The 22,107-nt window shown below is 34.3% G+C and overlaps 1 protein-coding gene across 1 annotated transcript in view; it reads left to right on the top strand.

Annotated features, from left to right (window-relative positions):
* Positions 1-22,107, top strand: part of SYDE2 (synapse defective Rho GTPase homolog 2) — a 38,423-nt gene that overhangs the window by 11,783 nt on the left and 4,533 nt on the right. Inside the window, exons 3-6 of the mRNA XM_082834712.1 lie at positions 4,671-5,773; positions 9,411-9,537; positions 16,023-16,204; positions 18,964-19,195. Of these exons, the coding sequence (XP_082690838.1) occupies positions 4,671-5,773; positions 9,411-9,537; positions 16,023-16,204; positions 18,964-19,195 (1,644 nt within the window). The remainder of the gene's footprint in view (positions 1-4,670; positions 5,774-9,410; positions 9,538-16,022; positions 16,205-18,963; positions 19,196-22,107) is intronic.

The following is a 22,107-nucleotide window of genomic DNA, read 5'->3' on the forward strand; positions in this document are numbered from 1 at the left end:
TAGAAGTAAAGATCTTGCAAATAGGTGCTACAATAGATATGGAACCCAGAAAGGAAATAATTGAAGTTTGATATGTATTAGGTTGAACCATATGAAACTGCCAATATTTAACAGTTTTTGTCTGAAAACAAAAACAAAAACCTGGCAATTCATATAGTTCAACTTAATGGTGTTATTTTTCCTTGATTGCCTTGATTTCTGGTGTGCTTCTTTTTAAATTTAGTCCCAGACATACTACCCAAGAAAACACTACCTAAGCACTTTTAGTTGCAGTTATTAAATGTTGAATAGAAAGCAGTTCTATATAATGAGTCATTTTAATTTATAAAATTTCAAATGATACAGAGTAGTCAAAGATGTGGGGTATAGAAGATGCTGTTAGTACTTGTCCATATCCCTTGGGTTTTATTACTTATTTAAATGGAGGCAGCCTACTTCCAAAAATCAGTATCTGCATCTCTACTTGAGGACTCCTTCCAAAGTGTTAGAGAGTCTCCTGCAGGACATCCTGGGAGTGCCCCTCAACAAGTGACTGACAGGAGTTGGTATAGGCCTACCCCAGCTCCCTCCACACTTGGGTGGGATAATTGTATATTGTTTCCCAGAGTTTTCTCATGAAGTTAAGCTCCAGGTGCCCATAGTGGTAGCAGGCTTGATAATTCACCTTGAATTTTCTCCTGAATTTTCTCACTTTCTTGCTGATCTTTTTGTACTTTACAAGTAATCTACTTGCATTTGGATTCTTTTCTCAGGGGTATGAGGAGAAGGAGTAAATATTATATTGATAAGAAAAAAAGTGAGTTAAAAAACAGTGTGAACTGTATGATGTCAATTTTGAAAGAAACAATGAAAAGCTGTCCTAGAACTGTTAATGCTTGACCCATCCTTACCCCCTGTGTTGGGATTAAAATTGTGTGTGTGCATTTCTAATTGTAGTCTGATTTTCCAGAGCAAATGTGTGTTTCTTTTGTAATATGGATGGGAAGAGGAATAAATAGTCTATAAAATAATAGTTTGGAACAGAGGTTGTGATCAGGATGGAGTGATGAGGAAGGCTTGCAGGAGTAGGGCAGACAGATAGTGATGGGTCTGGAATGGTGCAGAAAAGGCAAGAGGGCATAAGTATAAGAGCAACATTAGAGAGCCAGTGTCTGTAAAGTGATATACACTTTAAGTACTGTCTTTAAACTTCATTATTTTATGTTTGTGGCAAATTGTGAATCTGTAAAGACTGACAGACATTACCAAAAAAACAAAAAAAACACCCAAATTTGAAAGTACAGTAGGGCTGCCAATTATGCCTCCTTTCTTACTGTTATTCTTCTCTTAAGTATATTATTACAACAAGCACGTTCCTCAGTTGACCAAAGGAAGTATTTGGACAGTTCGTTTATATGTCATCTTTTTGCTTTAGTTTGATCAGAAAGGTCATTTACCTAAAGTGGTATGTTTTCTTTAGCAACATTGGCAGAAATCTGTTGAGAAATAGGCAAAGAGAATGGTTGAATTTCAAAATAATTTTTTGTTTAAGAAATAGGAAAGTTTAAGTATTTTTAATATGAATGACAATTTTATGATCATCCTAACACAGTTGTGACTTGTTTTTCCCTTTTAACTTCTGGTTGTTTATGTATCTTTTACCTAGTTGCTGACATAGTGGACTATTTTTGGTTTTTGCTAATTTCACTTGCTATCTATATTTTGTGTTGTTACATGTAGATTAACCTTATGATTGTTTCCCTATTTTTAAAGTATTTAATTGAGTTGATGTGCCCTAATCTGTTTGACTGGTTCCTTAATGTTGGGTGTTAATAGACTCTACTACTGTTGCAGTGATCTTTATCATGATCTATTTTGCTTCATTAGGATCCATTACTAGTATCTTTACTTGGTCTTTTTAGCTGGTAACTATTATAGGTAATTTCTATATTGTATTTCCTGAAAGGTTCACCAATTTATAGACAATTAACAATTGGTTAATTCATTTATTCAATAAACACTGAGTTTCTGGTATGTGCCAGTTACTGCTCTAGATGCTGAAGGAGTGTGCCAGTGTCAATTGATTCAAGCCTGGTTCATGAATTTATATTTAAAGATTTTCATTTTATGTTTTCCCCTTTTAAGCTGTAGCTAATCTGTGATTTGGTTAGTATAATTTTGGTTTAATTTTAAGTGATTGTTCAAATTGGTCATATTTCAGCTCTTGGATTTTATAAAAACAAAGCATTTAAAAAAATAAATTCAGTCTTGTCTGCAGGAGAAATTGCTAACGAATACAGTATTTCATTTTAATAATTAGGTAAGGACTTCAGTAGGAGATATTTAATGCATAATATGTAAAAAAGTCAGTATGTTAGATTAACTCTTTATTGATTTAATAAAACCTAAAGCAATTTCATATACTGAGTAGCTTTTTTAGGCCATGACAAAATAGATTGTAGACTACAGTAGGACTCTGACTACTGTAGAATGTTTTAGACCAGGAAACCAGTAGAATTGTACTACAATTTACAGTACAAGGGAACGCTTTGTCTAGTTTATCAAACACTCCATTTCTTATTAGTTGCTTACCAGAAAAGCCCAGCAGGCATACTTAAAATAGTCCTTTCTCTACAAAGAAACTACTTTGTCAATAGGACACATTGAAGGGTGGAGGGAGAATACTATATTAATACTTTAAAGAAAGGTCATTTAATCTACTGATTTTTGAAATGAATAAACACTTTTTTCTCATTTTAGTTGTCAAATGTAGTATTACATAGAGTAACCTCTGATATTAGGGTCATTAAGGATCTTTATAAGGAATTATTAAATAAAGTATGAACAATTAATTTAAATTTTAAATAATTGGGATAATACCAACAGAATTTTAGAAGTTACTTTCACTTTGTTCTATTAATTTGAAAACTTACTAGGAACAGGTTCAGATTTTTAAATGAAATTGATTAGTCTTTACATTCTTATTTTTTGGGGGGGATTGAAAGTTTAAGGTTAAATGGAATACTTTAACTTCTTAATAATAGTTGAGAAAAGGTATCTGAAAATCAGTTTGATGTATATGTATGGACAGAAAATTGTTTAGAAGGATGGAGAGACTGAAAGCGTAGTACTTTAGAGCATAGATTCTGAAAGCCTGTGTTTAGGTTTGAGTCCTGATTCTTCCACTTACCAGCTTTGTGATTTTAGACAAATTAGCTCATGCATGAGGTTCCTTACCTGGAGAATGGGGTGGTAATGGTATCTTAACTCTTAAGGTTATTATGAGAGTTAAATGAGGGTCTGCTCATACTAATTATTAAATTAATTTTTCACACTTTGTCTAGCTCAGTAAATGTTGGCTGGTATTTTTAATAATAACTAAATATTAATAATTTAATAATAACAATAGAAACTACTTTTAATATTATTTTCACCACAATATTTACCATGATTAATCTCCTGGTAGTGCGGTTTTATAGTGGTTAATCTCTTGGCAATGTGGGCTATTATTTACTTTATTTGTACTTTTTTGAATTTTTAAAAAACGTTTTATTGTAAACCTGAGTAATTTTGACATTTAGGAAAAAATAAAACTATTTTTGTGTGGAGAAGAATTCGAAAGAATTTTAACACTTTACTCTTTATGAAAATTGAAAATTATAAGAAAACATACTTTATCTCTGTACTGTCATTTAATATATTAAAATTGCAAAGAAACGCCCTAATTTAGCTTTTGAAGTTCTACGGAATTATTGCATAAAGATAATACAAGAAAGAAAATGTCTATACATTTAAAAAATTATTCAGGTAGGTTTATGATATTCATTATTCAGTTATTCTTGATTAACTAGAGTTCATTCTATATAATCTTTGGTGATATGTTCTAATACAATTTTTTTTGTGATGCGTGGGCCTCTCACTGTTGTGGCCTCTCCCGTTGCGGAGCACAGGCTCTGGACGCGCAGGCTCAGTGGCCATGGCTCACGGGCCCAGCCGCTCCGCGGCATGTTGTATCTTCCCAGACCAGGGCACGAACCCGTGTTCCCTGCATCGGCAGGTGAACTCTCAACCACTGCGCCACCAGGGAAACCCGTTCTAATAGAATTTTAGAGCCAATTAAGTTGGCTCTTAGTTGTCAAAATTATATACTTGTTTGGTTTTTAACTTTTTTTTTTAACCAGCAATGCTATGTGATGAAATTTAGTTTTTAGAGTATTGTAAATATAGAGGAATCATTCTTATATTAGGTAGAATTTATAAATAAACATATTAAAATGGGAAACATGTTGAAATTAATGTTTTAATATGTTAAAATGAACATATTAAAATAGGAAGCTTTCCTAGTTTTCTCTGATATTCACTGTTTACAGTTATAAACACATGCTCACTGACGTATATTGCAGTGGGAAAGATTTAAAAGGAACCTATATTACCTTTCCTCCAAAGCGTCAGAATAGAAGGGCAGATGGAGAGGGAGATATTTCTTTCCACCGGAAGCCATTTGTAGATCTTGATATTCTGCTTGAACATGGTAATGGAGATTCATCTAAACTTTTGACTAAATCTTACCCTTAAGATGAGACAGGGAAGAATTTGTGTCCATGTGAGAGCTTGTTAAGTTGGTGTTTTATAAAGTAAAAATAAAAGTAGGAATCAAAACATTTCACCTTATAATGTCTTTTATTTTCAAGGTCCTGGGATAGTAGCTGCTACAAATAAGCCTGATTTGGGAATTGCAGGACCATCTTCTCCAAGCCCTAGCCCTGTGAAAAAAGGCAGTTCAATTCATTGGTCTTTCCCGGATAAAATAAAATCTCCACGAACTGTGAGGAAACTTTCCATGAGAATGAAAAGGTTGCCAGAATTTAGCCGGAAACTAAGTGTTAAAGGAAACTTGAATTATGGAAACAGTCCGGATAATACTCCTTCCTTGTCTAAATGTAACTGGCAAGAAATTCATCATGCTGTTATTCTACCTTCTGGGAACACAACCACAGCTGCTAAGAGGAATGTTATAAGCCGGTACCATCTTGATACTAGTGTGTCTTCTCAGCACAGCTACCAGAAGAAAACCTCTGTGAGTTCTAAGTATTCCTGCAAAAGTGGTTACCTCAGTGATGGAGATTCTCCTGAACTTATAGCTAAATCTAGCAAACATGGATGTGAAAACAGATTTGCAAAAGGAAAAGAAATAATTCCAAATAGTTGTAGCAAGAATGAAATAGACATTGATGCTTTTAGACATTATAGCTTTTCTGATCAACCTAAGTGTTCTCAGTACATATCTGGGCTCATGAGTGTGCATTTCTATGGTGCTGAGGATTTAAAACCACCTCGGATAGATTCAAAAGATGTCTTTTGTGCAATTCAGGTAGATTCAGTAAACAAAGCCAGAACAGCTTTGCTCACATGTCGGACAACGTTTTTAGACATGGATCACACTTTCAACATAGAAATTGAAAATGCACAGCATTTGAAATTAGTAGTATTCAGTTGGGAACCCACTCCAAGAAAAAATCGAGTGTGTTGTCATGGAACTGTTGTTCTTCCCACCTTATTCAGAGTGACAAAGACACATCAGTTGGCTGTCAAACTTGAACCTAGAGGTCTTATTTATGTGAAAGTGACTCTTTTGGAACAGTGGGAGAATTCACTTCATGGACTAGATATAAATCGAGAACCAGTAATATTTGGTGTTGATATTCGAAAAGTTGTAGAGAAAGAAAATATAGGCTTGATGGTACCACTCCTGATTCAGAAATGTATTATGGAAATTGAAAAGAGAGGCTGTCAGGTATTATTTTACTGTGTTTCTCTACTGCCCCCTTATCTGTCTATTTGAGTAATAATTAAATTTATTTATAGTAAGTCTTGGGGGAAGGAGTTCAAGGTAAGTTAAAAAAAAATCCAATTTAGACTTTTTCTCATTCCGATTCTTTATTTTTATTCCATTGCTGTTTAGGATGTAATTTATGCCTTAACCTATGTTGTCAGTGATTGAAAGTGTGCTAGATGGTTCCATAATTTATGTTATGATGCAGAGCTGCATGGTCTTATACTTAGAGATGAAGATTGCTTTACAATGGCATTCCTAGGAAAAGCCAGAGCTGATAACATAGGCTAAGCCTAATTCATTTAAGGAATGTTTCTTAATGTTTTGACATTCTTTTGGTAGAGAGTTCGACAGTGAATATTATAACCCTGTTTCACTCCTAAAATTAACTCCCTGCCCTTATTCCCTGTTCTCCCTCAGTTCCACTCTTTGGAAAGCATAAGCTTATCCATGTCTTACCTTTGGGATAGCATGGAGGATAAGGAGAGGTCCTACTAATAAAAGCACATCTCATTCTCTTTTCCTTTTAAAGAAGGTAAAAGCAGTTGATTAGAACAAACAAAAAACCTGGTGTTATTTGTAACAAGATATGTACATGTTAACTAGTTAGTAGATCTTATCTTTATTTTCATTTATACATGTCGACTATGACAATGAGAAACAGTGTATGACTGAGGATATTAATGAGGTATAAGTAATTATTTATACTAATTTTTTGCAATACAAAATAAGCCTAAGCATCATTATGTTCTGAAGTATTTTGCTTTAGTGCTATCAGAATTTATAACATACATTAAAAAATATCGAGGATATATACCACAAAATCTGAAATATGATTTCTTTATAAGAATGTAGACGCAAACTTAAAATAATCTACCTTGAATTTAACATGGAAATGATAGAAATTGCATAAGTTAGTGGAGTTTTGTATAAAGGTACAAGAGACTTGGATTCTGGTTTCTCATCCATCATTGGCTGTGTGATGTTGGGCAAGTCACTTAATCTCTGTGGGTCTTTTTTGCTTATATTAAATAAAAATAGATGCAGTAGCTTCCTGAAGCTGAGAGGTAGGACATTTGAATTTTTGAAACCTCTTTTCAGATATGTGATTCCATCAAGTCAAGTTTACGTTGTCTGGGTGGAAGTGAGGCCTTCAGTTTCCAATCCAACTTTTGGTCCAGTTACTTTTTTCTTAAGGTCCTCTGTTTCCTGTATTTTTTTTTTTTCCACGCAGCATGTAGGGAGGCCAGAGATCAGGCAGACTTTAAAGCTAATTATTTAAACAGAAACTTTTACAATTGTATATTAAAATAAGTAACTCAAATAACGCTGTACTTTTACAGTCTATTTTCTGAAAATATTTTATAAAGAGCAAGTATATAAGACTGTAATAACTGATTTTAAATGCCAAGAGAATATTTTTAGCAATGCTTTTTATTTCTATACTTAAAGTTTAGAAAGTTTTATTTTAATAAAGAATTATTTCCTGTGAAATAAAAAGTAAAAAAAAATTTACAGTTGTATGTTTGGAGCTGCACTTTTTCAACACCTTTTCTTGTTTTGTCTCTTTTGCTTCTCCCTGTTGCACCCCAACACACGCACAGAAAGAGGCTGATTGTGCCTGCAGTTTTCAGAGCAGCATACTGCTTAAATTTTGTTTACCTCTCTAGTCAGTAATTATTCTTGTTTTTTTACAATGAACATCAGGTTTTGATAGTCAAACAAAAAATGGTTTGTGATATCTTCGAAATACTTTGAAGGCTACTACCACCTGTCTCCTGCTTCCAATAGGAAAAATTAGTATAGAAATCATCCTCATGGTCCATCCGGTTCAGATTCTGTCCTCAATAGAGGCATCAAGCATGTACTTCAAGTGTTTGATTCAAGAAGTCAGCCTCTGAAGGTAGGGATGTATCCTAAAATATCCCTGCCTGACATATCTATATTAGCTCTTCCTTCTTTTATTCACCTTTAAAACTATATTTGTAATTGCAGCTTTTGGGATAACATGTTCCATTAATTTATTACTTGCTATTGAAGTATTGCTTTCTTTAATTTGTTCTAGGTTCATCTCTTTCTCAAGTTTAAGAGGATACATCCTTAGTGTGCCTTTGTGACACTTAAGTGTGCATACACCAGAAGGGCTGTACTCAAGTTAGTTTCTTCTCATGTGGTAGCATTTCCTTTGATCCTGTTTAATATTTTAGTTTCATTGTCTGGACCATCTACCGTTCTCCTTTTCTTTCTTGTGATGATGTGAATGTAACATGAATGTGGATAAGAACAGGAAATTTGAATTTTCTTTCCAGTACCTTCCTCGATTTCCCATATCATGTTGATTCTTTTGAATGCAGCAGCACCTTGAATTACCTTCTCTTAGAAATAGTTGCAGGTTCTTTACTATCTTTCAATTAATACTTAATGCTTGTCATCGCAAGTATTTTGGATAACATTTCCATGTATCCATTACTGACGCTTTCCTATATTGAGACCCACTTTCTGTAGTGTATTCTATCAGTTATTTAAAAACTCAGACGAGGTTGTCATAAGTAAACCGGGAAATTTCATTTGCATTCTTCCTCTAGATCACTTTTAGCATTTTAAAGTGATTCCTAGTTCAAATCCTTGGGGATTGCACTGTGTGTTTTCACTTTATTTCTGTCTTGAAATAATTTCTTTATCTGTAACTTCTTTCAATTCAAGGTGATTAAACTTCCTAAATAGTCTTTGATGTGGAAGTATAGGTGACAACCGCTTTCCTCAATTTTCTTGAAGGTTTATCATTTTAAAAAACTCCAATTGCTTAATCAGGCATGTTTTCTCTTTAAGATACCATGTTGATTTCCTCTTAGTGAATTTATACTGAACTAACAGTGTTTAAAAAACAAATCTTTTTAATGTAGGTTGAGGGGAGAGTGAGTGGTGTCTTTGCATCTTATATACATTTTGAACTAGAAGTTTTATTTTACCTTTAATATATTATTTTAATTGGATTTCCCTCATTGCTTTATAATCAATTAATTTGATAAGTTAAAAATCCTAGATTTATTTTTATTTCTTCCTCAGAAACTTTTTTTTTTTTTTAAAGATAACTTTACACAAATAGTATACTGGAACCTTATTTCAAAAATATACTTTTTTCGAGTTTTAAAGAGATTAAGTAACTTGCTCAGATTCACCAAGCAAGGAGTGATAGTGTGGGGCTTTATGAATCCAAAACCCTAGTTTAACTGCTGTGCTGTATTACTTCAGTCTAGAGCAAAAGATGTGAAAGGGCAACATCTTGGGGCATGGAGATATTGTTTGAGCATGTAAAACTAAAGGGTAAGGATTGTATCTTTGCTTAAGATATGACAGGCAGCATTACAGAAATCACAGTATATTGTTCAAATTTAAAGGAAAGAATATAATTTTTTATTAAACTATATAACTATAACTATAATCAGTATAGTCTATGGTGAGATTTCAAAAGCTATATTTTTAATTAAATGCCATCAGAACATATTAGATTGCCAAGTTCATGTGATTTATACATACTGCACTATAATATCTTCTCTTTATCCAATGTACCATAATGTGGCCATAATTTTATTTCTAGGTAGTAGGCCTGTACCGATTATGTGGCTCGGCAGCAGTCAAGAAAGAACTTCGAGAGGCTTTTGAGAGGGATAGCAAAGCTGTTGGTCTGTGTGAAAGCCAATACCCAGATATAAATGTAATAACAGGTAATAAATGGATGTTATTTTTATGTACACATTCTGGAAAGACTACATCTGCACGAAAGAGAATTGAAATACTATTTTGTAGCCTAAATTTAATTTGGTTTTATTCTGCAGTCTTATTTTCCTTCTTTTACAAACACTGCTGTGTTATTTTCTGTGGGGAGATACCAAGATATGGTCCCTGTCCTCAAACAGCCAACAAGTGTTGGGAGGAGGAGACCTACATTAAATTAACTGTAGTAGCTAACAGAAGGAAAAGGGCACCTTTTCTTCATAGAGAGATAAATAAAATGTCATCAGAGTTCAGTGTGACTGGAGCTGACATAATATAAGGGGCATTGACTATCTGGTTAGAGAATTTAGATTTATTTACTAGGCAGAGGGGATCCATCAACGATTTTTGAGCAGGGGAGTGAAATCTTTAGAGATAGTCTTCAGGAATATTTATCTGGCAAGTCTGTGTGATGGACTGAAATTAGAAGATACAAGAGGAAGGAAAACCAGTTAGGAAGCCTTGGCAATAGTCTCAGCAAGGAGGTAATGAGATTGCATGGCATCTGGCAGCAGCAGCAACAGCAGGAAGAAATAGAATTGAAAGTGTTTGAAGAAAGGGAGGGCCCAGACAATCCTGACTTTGACACCTGGTTGATTGGGTTCCATTAGCAGAAGTAAGAAAGCTGAGAGGAAAGCTACTGCTTTCGGTGGAGAAATGTAGAAAAAGATTATGAATTGGGTTTCTTTTTCAAACTTATATATTGAATTTGATGTACTAGTAGGAGATCTCAGTGGATATATCAAGGATATATCTCCTACAGCTAAGGAGAGGATGTAAGTAGAATGTGAGGGATCTGCTGTTTACCCAGGTGATGAATGCAATCCAATGTATAGCATTGTAAATACACTTCTAATACCCCGACTGGTGGGGGTAGAAAATGGCAATTTGATGGTCATTGTCACTAGTTGTAATTAACGCCTTGCAGTTATCTATTGAGTTTGAAAAGACAAGAACTTTGAGGATCTCCAAACTTTGGAGGCAGGCAAAGAAAGAAGAAACAGCTAAAGAGTTTGAGAGGAAAGGAGTCAGAAAGTATGGGAAACAAGAGACTACAGAGTGTTAAGGAAAGGTGTGATGCACTGTCATTCTGAGAGATCATATAAAATGAGAACAGAAAAAAGGCCTTTGAATTTGGCCATTAGGACATTTTTCATAACTAATCGATATTCGAGGTCTACTGGCTTATAATTCCATGTTTGTTTTTGTTGTTGTTTTACTTTTTATTAGCAAAGTTTTCAAGCATATACACAAGTAGAGAGAATACTATGATAAACCTTCTTTATCCATCACCTGGCTTCCATAATCAACACATGACCAAACCTGTCTCATTTATACCCCTCATTTGATTCTCCCCAAACTTGGATTATTTTGAACCATATCTCAGCTATCACATCCTTTCACCTACAGATGCTTTGGTATGTATTTCTAGATCATCTATGTATTTTGATAGTCTTTCTCTTCTCTCTACTGTCAACTACCATTTTTTTTTTTCTTGCTGTAATAGTGTTTGTTTTTCTCTTCTAATTTGCTTTCTTATTTTACACACAATTAATTGTCTAGGTAAGAATTTGAGGAGGGTTCAACTTGCACATATTCAAGAGATTTTTATTAGTTGAAATCCTTAAAGCTAACTGTTAGGATTGAGGCTTTGCAAATAACTGAGCTTCCCAATCTCTGAACTCTGAATGACTGTATTTCATAGAATATTTAATATTATATTCTTGGATAACTAAAACTTTGATCCCAAGCATTTTAATTCGGAGAGGGAGCAAACCAAAGCACTTTCTCTTTTAAGTTTTAGCAAACCAGAAATAATGGTTACTTTTATTTTATAAGGGAAGAAGGCATATTATTTCTACTAAAAAATGGGTCACTTCTACAAAAAAGTAGAATTTTTCCCTTAATAATGTGTAATTAACAAAATCAGCAAAGGACTCATTTTATGAATCTATTAAAGAAAAATTTTATAAATAGCAATCCTCAGAAAATTACACTCTATAACTAAATAAAAGGAGATTTTGTCTTGGTTGAAGACTTTCTTGGAGATAAAAATTATGTCAAATGTGTATAATTTAAAAAGATGAAGTGATGTGGTTTGAATTGATTATTTGTTATAAGAGAAGGTCCTTAGTTGGAAATTTGCAGCATATGCAGAAGGTATGACAATAGGTCAATGAATCATTTATAGAAGCATTCTTTTCTAAAATTGAGAGTTTACATAATTTATGAATTGGGTATTTGTTGGCTTTATTCTTTGTATATTCCATTTCAGTAAACCTGTTTTTCAGAAGAACCTAGAGCTGTTTTCATTCTTGATAAAAAGCCAATGGGATGACTTAAGGTTTGCCTGAGAAATATCATTGGAATTGCAATAAAATATACACAAGGGCTCATCGTGGCTCAAAGTAAAGGGTATTGTTGATTTGGGGAACTGGCCAGTAATAGTGTTGCCTCATGTGTTTGTTCCACATGAACTCACATTTCAAGTAAACTTTAAAATATAATTAACTGTTAAGTAGGTCTAAAAGAAGAGATATTAATGGAGTGAATGATAGAGTTTACTCACAGTGTAATGCATTCTTAGTAGTTGGTTTGTCTGGAATACAGAATGAAGTGCTCCAGACAAACCAGATTTTTTTCAGTCAGGTGCAAAATTTAAGGTATAGAATCTATTCATAGTACAAGAGAAAAAATTGGAAAAGTCAACATAATTTATTTAGTGATTATTAGAGTTTTAGGCAGAGAGAACAGGGTGAATTTTGTGATTGAGAATTAATAAAATATAGGTACTTCAAACCAGCCTCTGAGAAGAAGTAGTTTTAGAGATTAGAATGACTTGTTTTGAGTGTGGTGATACGTGTATCCCACCATGGGGATGAGTAGAATTTCTCTGTGTAGTTGGTCCCGTGCCTGAATGAGGGTGAGAGGCATATGGTTTCATAGTATCTAACTATTACAGGGCAGCTTAAGAGATGTAACTAGAACCAGCTCTTTATTTATCAAAAATCGCCTGCTTCAAGTACATGATAAAAGATTTACTGTGTTGCATTAAATAAACTTCATCATAAATTCTCCCCAAGTCTTTTTTAAGTAGCTCCTGTAACATTAAAGATTGTCACCACAAATTTATTATCTTACGGTTTTTATGTCCCAAAGTGTTTGAAAGATGTTAAGAAGGCAATATGGCTTTAAGATGCTCCTGCCTATCACTAAGTTTTTGGGTTAAGGCCATATAGCTAATTTCTAGACTGATGAGTAGTCATATCATACATGTTACAACGCACTATGAATACTTTCTCGCTGTTTCATTTTATAAAATCTTTTGATTATTTTTCCTGTGACGTTTGTCTGCTTATAGAAAAGCAACTATAATTTTTACTTCATTGAACATAATGTTCATCGAGCATACTTTAAGTGCTTAGTATTTGTTATAATAATTCTCTCTTATTTGCCCTCAAATTATAGTGAAGCAAGTAATCTTGAACTTGGGTTAATTTAAAATTCCATTTATATTAATAGTTGTTTAGCATATTAATCATATAAAGGATAATGATATTTGAAATACATGTTTCACTAAGGTATAAAGTTATCTTTTCTGGAGATCTTTTAGGTTTTGATTTAATATAATTGCATTACAGGGCAAGTCTCAAGCTACCAGGGCATATTGAGTTTTATAAGAACTAACAAGTCTTGCTTTGTCAAGGAACAACTATGGAACCTTTAAAAAAGATTATGCCCTAAAGGGTTAGTAGTGTCTTTATTTGGCAGCTACAGAAAATTGCATTTTCACTTTCTAATTGTAACTCAATGCTCTTTACACTGAATGTTGCAATTCATTGTAGGAAACTAATGATAGTAGTAAAGATCACATGATATAAGTTAAGGAATGTGAATAAACAATTGTTGCATGCGTACTGTGTACAAAATGCTTTATCATTATCATCACTGTATGTCTAACATGTATTGATTATTATTATATGCCAAGCACTTTATATATGTGTATCTCTTTGTATATATCGAAGAAAAAGTTTGGGGCTTCCCTGGTGGCGCAGTGGTTGAGAATCCATCTGCCAATGCGGGGGACGTGGGTTCGAGCTCTGGTCCAGGAAGATCCCACATGCCGCAGAGCAGCTGGGCCCGTGCGCTGCAACTGCTGAGCCTGCGCTCTGGGCCCCGCGAGCCACAGCTGTTGAGCGCACGTGCCTAGAGCCCGTGCTCTGCAACAAGAGAAGCCACCGCAGTGAGAAGCCCGCGCACCGCAACGAGGAGTAGCCCCCGCTCGCCGCAACTAGAGAAAGCCTGTGCACAGCGATGAAGACCCAACGCAGCCAAAAATAAATACAATAAAATAAATAAATTAAAAAAAAAAAGTTTGGTCAATATCCTCTTGGCTATTTCCAGGTTATTACGTTTTTACTATTGAGTAGGAACTTATGCTCAATGAAGGAATAAGGCTTTTTGGAGGCTCATGGCACACTCTTGCACCACCTCTGCCTTTCGTATTTAACGTCACCTACAGAACTCTTGGGCATTCCCATTTATTCAGTGAAGACTTTGATACCTCGCCTATGGTTAGATTTCCAACTGGAGTCTTGCCATCATCCTGAATGATTTTAACATACAAATGACCAATCCAGAACACTCTTCTTATCTAACCTAACTCTTATTGGGTATCAACTGATACCTTAAACTCTTTCTTGAAACATTCTTTCCTTGACTTCCTTGCAGCATATTTGCCTGTCTCACCCCCACCCCCATCCTGCCTCTTCTTACCACTCATACTCCTTTAGCCATTCTTCCTACTGATGTTCTTCATGGCCTTCTCTTATCACTAGGCCTTCTCATATCATGCTGTATGCTGCCCTGATAATCTCAGTCATTCCCAAGTTTCCAGTTATCATCTTTAAGTTGATCATTCTCAGATCTGTGTCTCCAGCCATCTCTTTCCTGAGCCTCAGATTTTTATATCCAGTAGGCTTGAATGTCCCATAGATACCTTAAGCTTAATACATTCAAAATGAAACTCCTTCCTGTACCCTAAAACATGGTTTTCCTCCTTCTTCTCCTATTTCAAGTAATAGCACTGTTATTCACCTAGATGCTGAAGCCCCAGACCTAGGAACTATCCTTACACCTCCTTTTCCCTCAAAATGACAAATGTATTTTTGACCCAGTGGTCCTGTTTTGGGAATTCGTCCTACCAACATACCTGCATACATACAAAGTAATGATGTGCAGGTTATTCACTGTAGCATGTTTTGAAATAACAAAAGATTAGAAAGAACCTAAGCAGCTGTCTATTGTAACTGACTAGATCAAATTATGGGACATCCATACATTGGAATACTGTGATGTGGCTGTAAAAATGTTTGAAGAAAATCTCTGTGTACTGAAAATATGGCAAGGATGTGATGTTAAATGAAAAAGCAAGAAACAGACCAGGACATATATGCTATCATGTAATAAAGGGGAACAAATAGTAATATATTATTTATATTTGCATAAGCAAATACTGGAAGGATGCATAAGAAACTAATGAACCATGGTCTATCAAATTTAAAAGATTTATTAGATGGGAAACTTCCTTTATGATCATGTTTAAGTTCAAATTAAGCTCTCAAACTAAGTTCTCGGCTAAGCTGAGAGCATTTTCTAAATCAGTATTGTCTCTATTAAGGTTTTTGGTGTCAGAAATGTCTTCTATATTTCCTTGTGATCACATTCTAGCCTTTAGCTGGTATCTTACCTACCTTCCTTATATGTAGCAACCATTAATTACTCTTTCCTGTTTCCTCTACTATAGGTATATCATCTCTTAGTTCATAACTACTTGTGGTGTGTTTGAAATTGACTTAACCTCATTCTTACTATAGTGACAAGTCTGATGTTTTCTGTTCTTGGCTTTTGGTTTCATTTGTTTGGTTTTAGGAATGATTTTTTCCTTCCATAGTATAGCATTAGAGATTATCCAGACTATCCAGTATGTATGTTTAAGCCATATCTTCTGTATTAAAGAGGAAATATATTTATATAACTCACTTATTTGCAAGGGCTTATGAAAAGCCTAGAAATTAAAAATTCACATAATTGAAATAATTTAAAATTAATATTAGTATGCCTTATTTTCTTTTACATGCACTTAGAGGAGCTTTTTATAAGGGATTTACTTTATGAACAAACCTAATATGTATGATAATTGGCTATTATGTGTGTACATTATTAGCATGGTTTCAAAACAAGTCAATTAGTGAAGCAATTTCTAAGGATACAAATTGCTATTGTCTTGTTATAATACTTCTTTTTACATTGTTGCTTTTATTGTTTTCAGAGTGTTAAAAGTTCACTGTAACAATTCTTTGAAAAAAAATTCACCACAGTTTTTTATTTCCCTCTAAAGACTAATTGCCATCTGTCTCTGGTTTGTTTTCTGAAGGTGTTCTTAAGGATTATTTAAGAGAACTTCCTTCTCCTCTGATAACAAAGCAGCTTTATGAGGCTGTATTAGATGCAATGGCAAAACATCCTTTGAAAATGTCATCAAATGGTTGTGAGAATGATCCAAGTGATTCTAAGTACACTGTTGACCTGCTGGATTGTCTGCCTGACGTCGAGAAGGTAAGCACAGTTGATATGCATTGAAGGTAAGCACAGTTGATATGCACTGAAGGTAAGCACAATTGGTATGCATTGAAGGTAAGCACAATTGGTATGCATTCTTTCTGGAAGCCAGCTAATGAATTGTATACTTAGCTCCAGAGCTACAAATAATTTTTTAGACATTCGTAGCACTCATGAGTTTTAGCTCTGCCTTTGCCAAAGGCTACTTAAACAGCATAAATCTAGAAACTGCTTCTTAAACAGAATAAATCTAGAAAATAATTTTATCTTTTCTGTATATGATTTTAGCCTAGGCATGAATACTCCCTATAAGTTTTAAAAAAGTATTGTTATTATTAAAATGATATATGTTTATTATAGAAAATTTAGGAAGATATAGAAAAGAAGAATGGAAATTATAATTATTAATACCTAAAGGCAACGATACTTAACATTTTGGTGTAGTTCCTTTTAGTATTTAAAAAATATGGTACCTGATTGGTGTACATGGCTTAGCCTCAAGACTTAAACAACCCTCACCACCACCATTTCCTTCCTCCTTGTCTCTTTCCATTTGCCCCCTCCCCACAATCTGAATCTTGGGACCAGTATCTTCAGGTATGCCTGCAGGAGAGATAGGATGACTGAGTCTGCAGAACTAGTTTTAGCCTAACTTTAGCTCTTGTTCCTTAGAACAAAAGGGAAAATAAGGGAAAGAAATGTGGCCAGGCTTATCCAGATGAGGCTGGCTTTGCCTATATTTCTTTCTTTTCAAAAATTATTTATTTATTTATTTGGCTGTGTGGGGTCTTCATTGCGGCATGTGGGATCTAGTCCCTTGACCAGGGATCGAAACCGTGACCCTTGCATGGGGAGCATGGAGTCTCAGCCACTGGACCACCGGGGAAGTCCCTATATTTCTTATCATGTGAGAACAGAAAGTCCAAGAGTGAGTGGGTAGAAATGTTTTAAGCCCAATACCTTAATTCACTAGTTTATTGTAGTCATCTGAATGGCCTGTACTCTGTCTGGTTAGATTAGCAATTACTGCTCCTTTGAGTGGGGAAGGGGAGCAGCTACAAAGGTAGACAGAAGCAGAAGGGTGGGGTGTGGGGTAGAAATATCCCTTCACCAATATAAGGTAAAGTTATACGTGTCATTTTACTTATAAGTGAAGATTTGAGTGTCAGGGAATGTAAATCACTTGCCCAAGAGTATATAGCTTTTTTTGAGTGTTGCAGTCTGTCATATGAATCTAGGTCTTTCTGGCCTAAAAGTTCATGCTGTTAATATTCTTTCTAAAAAGGCTGCGTAATATTCCATTGAGTAGATCTGACAATTTATCACCATTCTGTTTTGTGTAATATTTAGGGTTTGAACCTATTTGTATATATTTGTCCACAGATTTCAGTTAGAATTACTTATTTGGAATAGAATTTCAGAGTGGAATTGCTGATTTAAATAATGTGAACATTTTGAGGCTCTTAATACATTTTTCATATTACTTTTCAAAAGGGACACAACAAGTACATTTTTTGGCTGATCTTATTTCGTAGACAAAAAAAAAAAAAGATTTCTTATTTTAGGTTGTGTTTCTTGGCTTGCTATTGAGATTGAACCTAATGTATTTAACCAGTTGTGTGTGTTTGTGTGTGTGTGTGTTAACTGTGTTAATCAATGTGTGACTGGTTTTGATTTCAAAATATCAGTCTAGTCTACTCTAGATCCATTTTGATTTCAAAATATCAATCTAGTCTACCCTAGATCCAATTTTCCCCTCATTCCTTCCCTTCACAACCAAACATTGAGCAAACGTTTATTCTGGCGGTTATCACTTCTTCACCACTCATTTACTATTGTCATCTGGCTTCCTGCTCCACCTCTGTGGACCTGTTCTTGCTAAGGTTACTAATTACCTTCTAATCATCAAATCCAGTTGTCACTTTGACTCCAGAAATGTCATTTTGATTTTTTTCTTTCTTTAATAATTTTTAAAAATTACAAATTATAGTTGGCATTTATTTCTTCTACACAATTATGAAGAAGAAATTACACACTTACTTTATTTGTTAAATGATTGATCATATGCTAGTATATCAAAAAACATCATTCCTTTCCATAACTGCTTAAACCTAAATAACCATTCTAACTTCTTGAACAAACTCCCCTTACTAGTTTTTTCAAGGATTTAAAAAAATATTTTTCAATCAATTTTTTTCATTTCTAATTATACTATTCTTCCCTTTTCCATGGTTTGTCTACTTAAAATATTTATTAGCTAAGAAGCGCATTGGCCTTTTTCCTAACTGGATCACAATAGAACCTAGCCATGGTTGGCTCCCTAGATTTTAGGATGTTGGTCCCTACTTATGACTACAGGATTTATCTGAACTTAAAAATAAACATTCTCACCCTAATCCCCTTTCCATTGCAGCCTTTGCTGTTATCTTTTTAGAGGAGGGAAGAGAGGAAAAAGTTGATGGTATATTTTCCCAGGGACTCCAGCTGAAATTTGGAATGCATTCATGAGCACTTTATAGAATGTATATTTTAACCATTTAATGAATCAGATTATGTCATTGAAACCTAAGGGCCCTGTGTAACATTTCTATAAGAAAATATATTTCAAGTTCCAAACATCCAACTTACAATCAAATCTTTGAAACAACCTTTTAAAAAGTGATAGTATGCCCATCTATATTTTCTGCTATAAATTGTGTCCTTGAATTTGCCCCTGTGTGACTGTGTTAAGTGAAATTTAATTTAATTCAATTTAGGCAACCCTAATGATGTTGTTGGATCATTTGAAATTGGTGGCTTCTTATCGTGACGTGAATAAGATGACTTGCCAGAATTTGGCTGTGTGCTTTGGACCCGTATTATTAAGTCAGAGGCAAGAGACTTCCAGCCATAACAACAGAGTCTTTACTGATTCAGAAGAACTTGCAAGTGCTTTGGATTTTAAAAAACATATTGAAGTTCTTCATTACTTACTTCAACTCTGGCCAGGTAAATGATTCTATGGAAATATTTTTCTCTTTCAATGATAGGGTGTTTGAATTAGCTAATCATTAAACATGCCCATGTATGATTGAAGAAAATCTTTTCTAGATTTTGCTTTTTAAAATAGTTATGAATTGATACCTTGATACCTGCCCTTTAGATTTCTCCATTTAAATTTTCTGCTTTTGCTGATACTATTGTAGACATAGAGATAGATCAATGTATACATTCTGGATTTGGTCATCTCTGGATTTGAATCCTGGTTGTGTCACTTATTAGCAGTCTGACCTTGGACAAGTTCTTTAACATCATAGAGCCTCAGTATCATCTTTTGTCATGTGGATTAGTAATATGTTTATAGAATTTATAGGAGGATTAAATAAAGAATTATGTGTGTAAGGTGCTCAGCACAGCGCTTAGCACATAATAGGTACTCAGTAAAATATTAATTTCTTTACCCTTCTCGTTTTTATTTCAACTGATATAAAGCAGAATTCATTTTTCTCCTTAAATCAGTTCTTCCTCCTGATGTCTATACTGTATTCATGGTCATTCTTCAAGTTATCCAGCCTTGAGCTGACAATTACCTGCAATCTTTCCATCTTTCTTATCCATCCCCATTCTACTCAATAACGAAAGGCTGACAGTTATTTTTCTAATACATCTCTTATGTAGTTTCAGAGCTAAAAGGAATATGTATTTAGTTAGGTGTTTTATAAAGGATCCTGTATTTAGGTTCCAAAAATTTCTTACATGGTAGTAGCCCCTGCTTCCCTCCCCTACCCTGCATAGTACCAAGTGTGAAAGTACTTAGATGCTTAGTGTAGTGCACAGTGGTAGAAGTGCTTGGGCCCTGTAGTCAGGCTTAGATTCAGATCCGACTGTGGCACTCACCAACAGTGTGGACTCAGGCAAACACTAGTTTTCCTAGGCCTCAGTTTGCTTCTCTATAAATAGTGCCTACCTCAGGGTTTTTGTGAAGATTGAGATAAAGCATCTAAGGAAATGAGCAGAGAGTTTAGCATAAAGTTAGCCCTCAGTAAATGTGCTTTGTTACTCTTTTATTAATGTATATGAGAAGAATATACCAAAGTACAAAGGATTGCTTGATTTAGTCTTTTAAAAAATCTAATTAATTAAAAAAAATGAATTAAAAATTAAGCTAATAAAAATTTTCAACTTTTAAATTTGTAGAGTTAACATTTTTGCTTTCTTTTAAACACAGGCTTAAAAAATCATTTCTAATTTATATTTTACCTGAGTTAGTATGTGTTACTTATTATTTAAAAGTCCTGAATGAAGATGCTCTGGTTAATTGGTCTGATTTCTGCACTTGGTGCCCAACATAAGAAATCACTCAGGTTCAAGTTTTAAATGTGTGTTTCTTAGCTTTTCCTAGACCTGCTTTAATTTTAATAAACATGAGGAATTGGGAAAGGAGCCATCTTATTCTAATCACAAATGAAAATTTGTTTGCCTGGAGATACTAAGTTTACTATCAGTACCTGAGTTCTTTATCATTAATTCTGTACCAGTGGTTAGTATCATTTCATTGTTTTGTAATAGTCATCTTAGTCTTGGGTTTAGGAGCAAAAACTTAACTTGTATGTTATAGAAAAAGGGCAGGTTCAGACTTGAGATTCACTGTACAGTATTTCAATGACAACCTTAAGCAACTGTCTCCTAATGTACAGTTCCTTATTCCAAAGGTTTGTGTGATTGGATTTAAAAATAACTGCCCCATCGTCTATAACCTGTTACTTTTCTTTAGTTATAATACCTCAAACAAAGGACAGAACAGGGCAGAAAGATAAGAGGAAACAGCAGTTAGTTTTGCCCTCTAACATCACTTGCTTTTGGATTCAAGAGGCAGAAATCAAGTAGATATAGTGCACTTACTGAGCCTGAGAAAATTGATGGTGACGTAGAGACTGGGCCACACCATATTAACTTGGTGAATGCTCATCTCTATGCATTCAGTGGAAGGTTTTAGCTCCCTTGCTATCTGTATCCTACTTATTTTTCTTTTTGGAACCTCCCCTACTCCAGAGGTAAAAAGAATTGGTTCTACCCTTTCCTGCCCACCTGACTTTTTACTTCCTTAACTTTTTATTTTGTTCTGTGTTATTTTTAAATTTTGGGCAAGAATATAATTTGCTTTGAGCTTTCAACTTGAAAAATCTGTCTTCATTCAAAGTGATCAGTTAGAACCCTGGCATACTGGTACTGGAAGGTAAAAGTCAGCCTGCCAATTGCTTTTCAGATTGTCTTCTGCCAAAGCCCTAAGTTCTCTAGAAGCAGCCTTGAGGCCAGATTGGCAACAGGTGAGGGAGCAAAATGGAAACATATTTCCCTTTTGACCAAAACAGTCTTCTTTTCATCTTTCTTATGTACTGGGTTTTTACAAAGTAGTTGCTTTTTAAAAATAGGGTTGCTGTTTTAAGAGTATTGGAAATTAATGATAGGCTACCCTTTCACTTTATAGATGGGGAAATAGCTTTAGAGAGTGTGTAACTCTTAGACCAGCTGTTTGGTGTATCACATATTTTATGATGAATAGATTCGGGATAGGGCTTTCTTTTTATTTTTCTTTTGGAAAAGCTATCAATTTTCCCTAATTCTTTTTGTGTCATTTTTCTCACTAGACTAAGCTTCATGAGGTCAGGGACTATATTTTGCGTACTCTTATATTTCCAGGTCCTAACAGAATACTTGGCACTAACTAGACACCCAATATATTGTGTTAAATAAGGTAATTATACTATAGATAAAAAGCTAATAAAGTGGTGACTAAAAATATAAATCTATTGGAAGAAAACAAGATAAGAAAATAAAGTTTCTTAGTAATTATCATTATGTTTGGAAAAATTTTCAGCAAATTTATAGACTGCATGTTCATTTTATCCTGTTGAAGGTAA

Source organism: Leucopleurus acutus (assembly GCF_964270905.1).
Source record: "Leucopleurus acutus genome assembly, chromosome: 2".
NCBI classification, from domain to species: domain Eukaryota; kingdom Metazoa; phylum Chordata; class Mammalia; order Artiodactyla; family Delphinidae; genus Leucopleurus; species Leucopleurus acutus.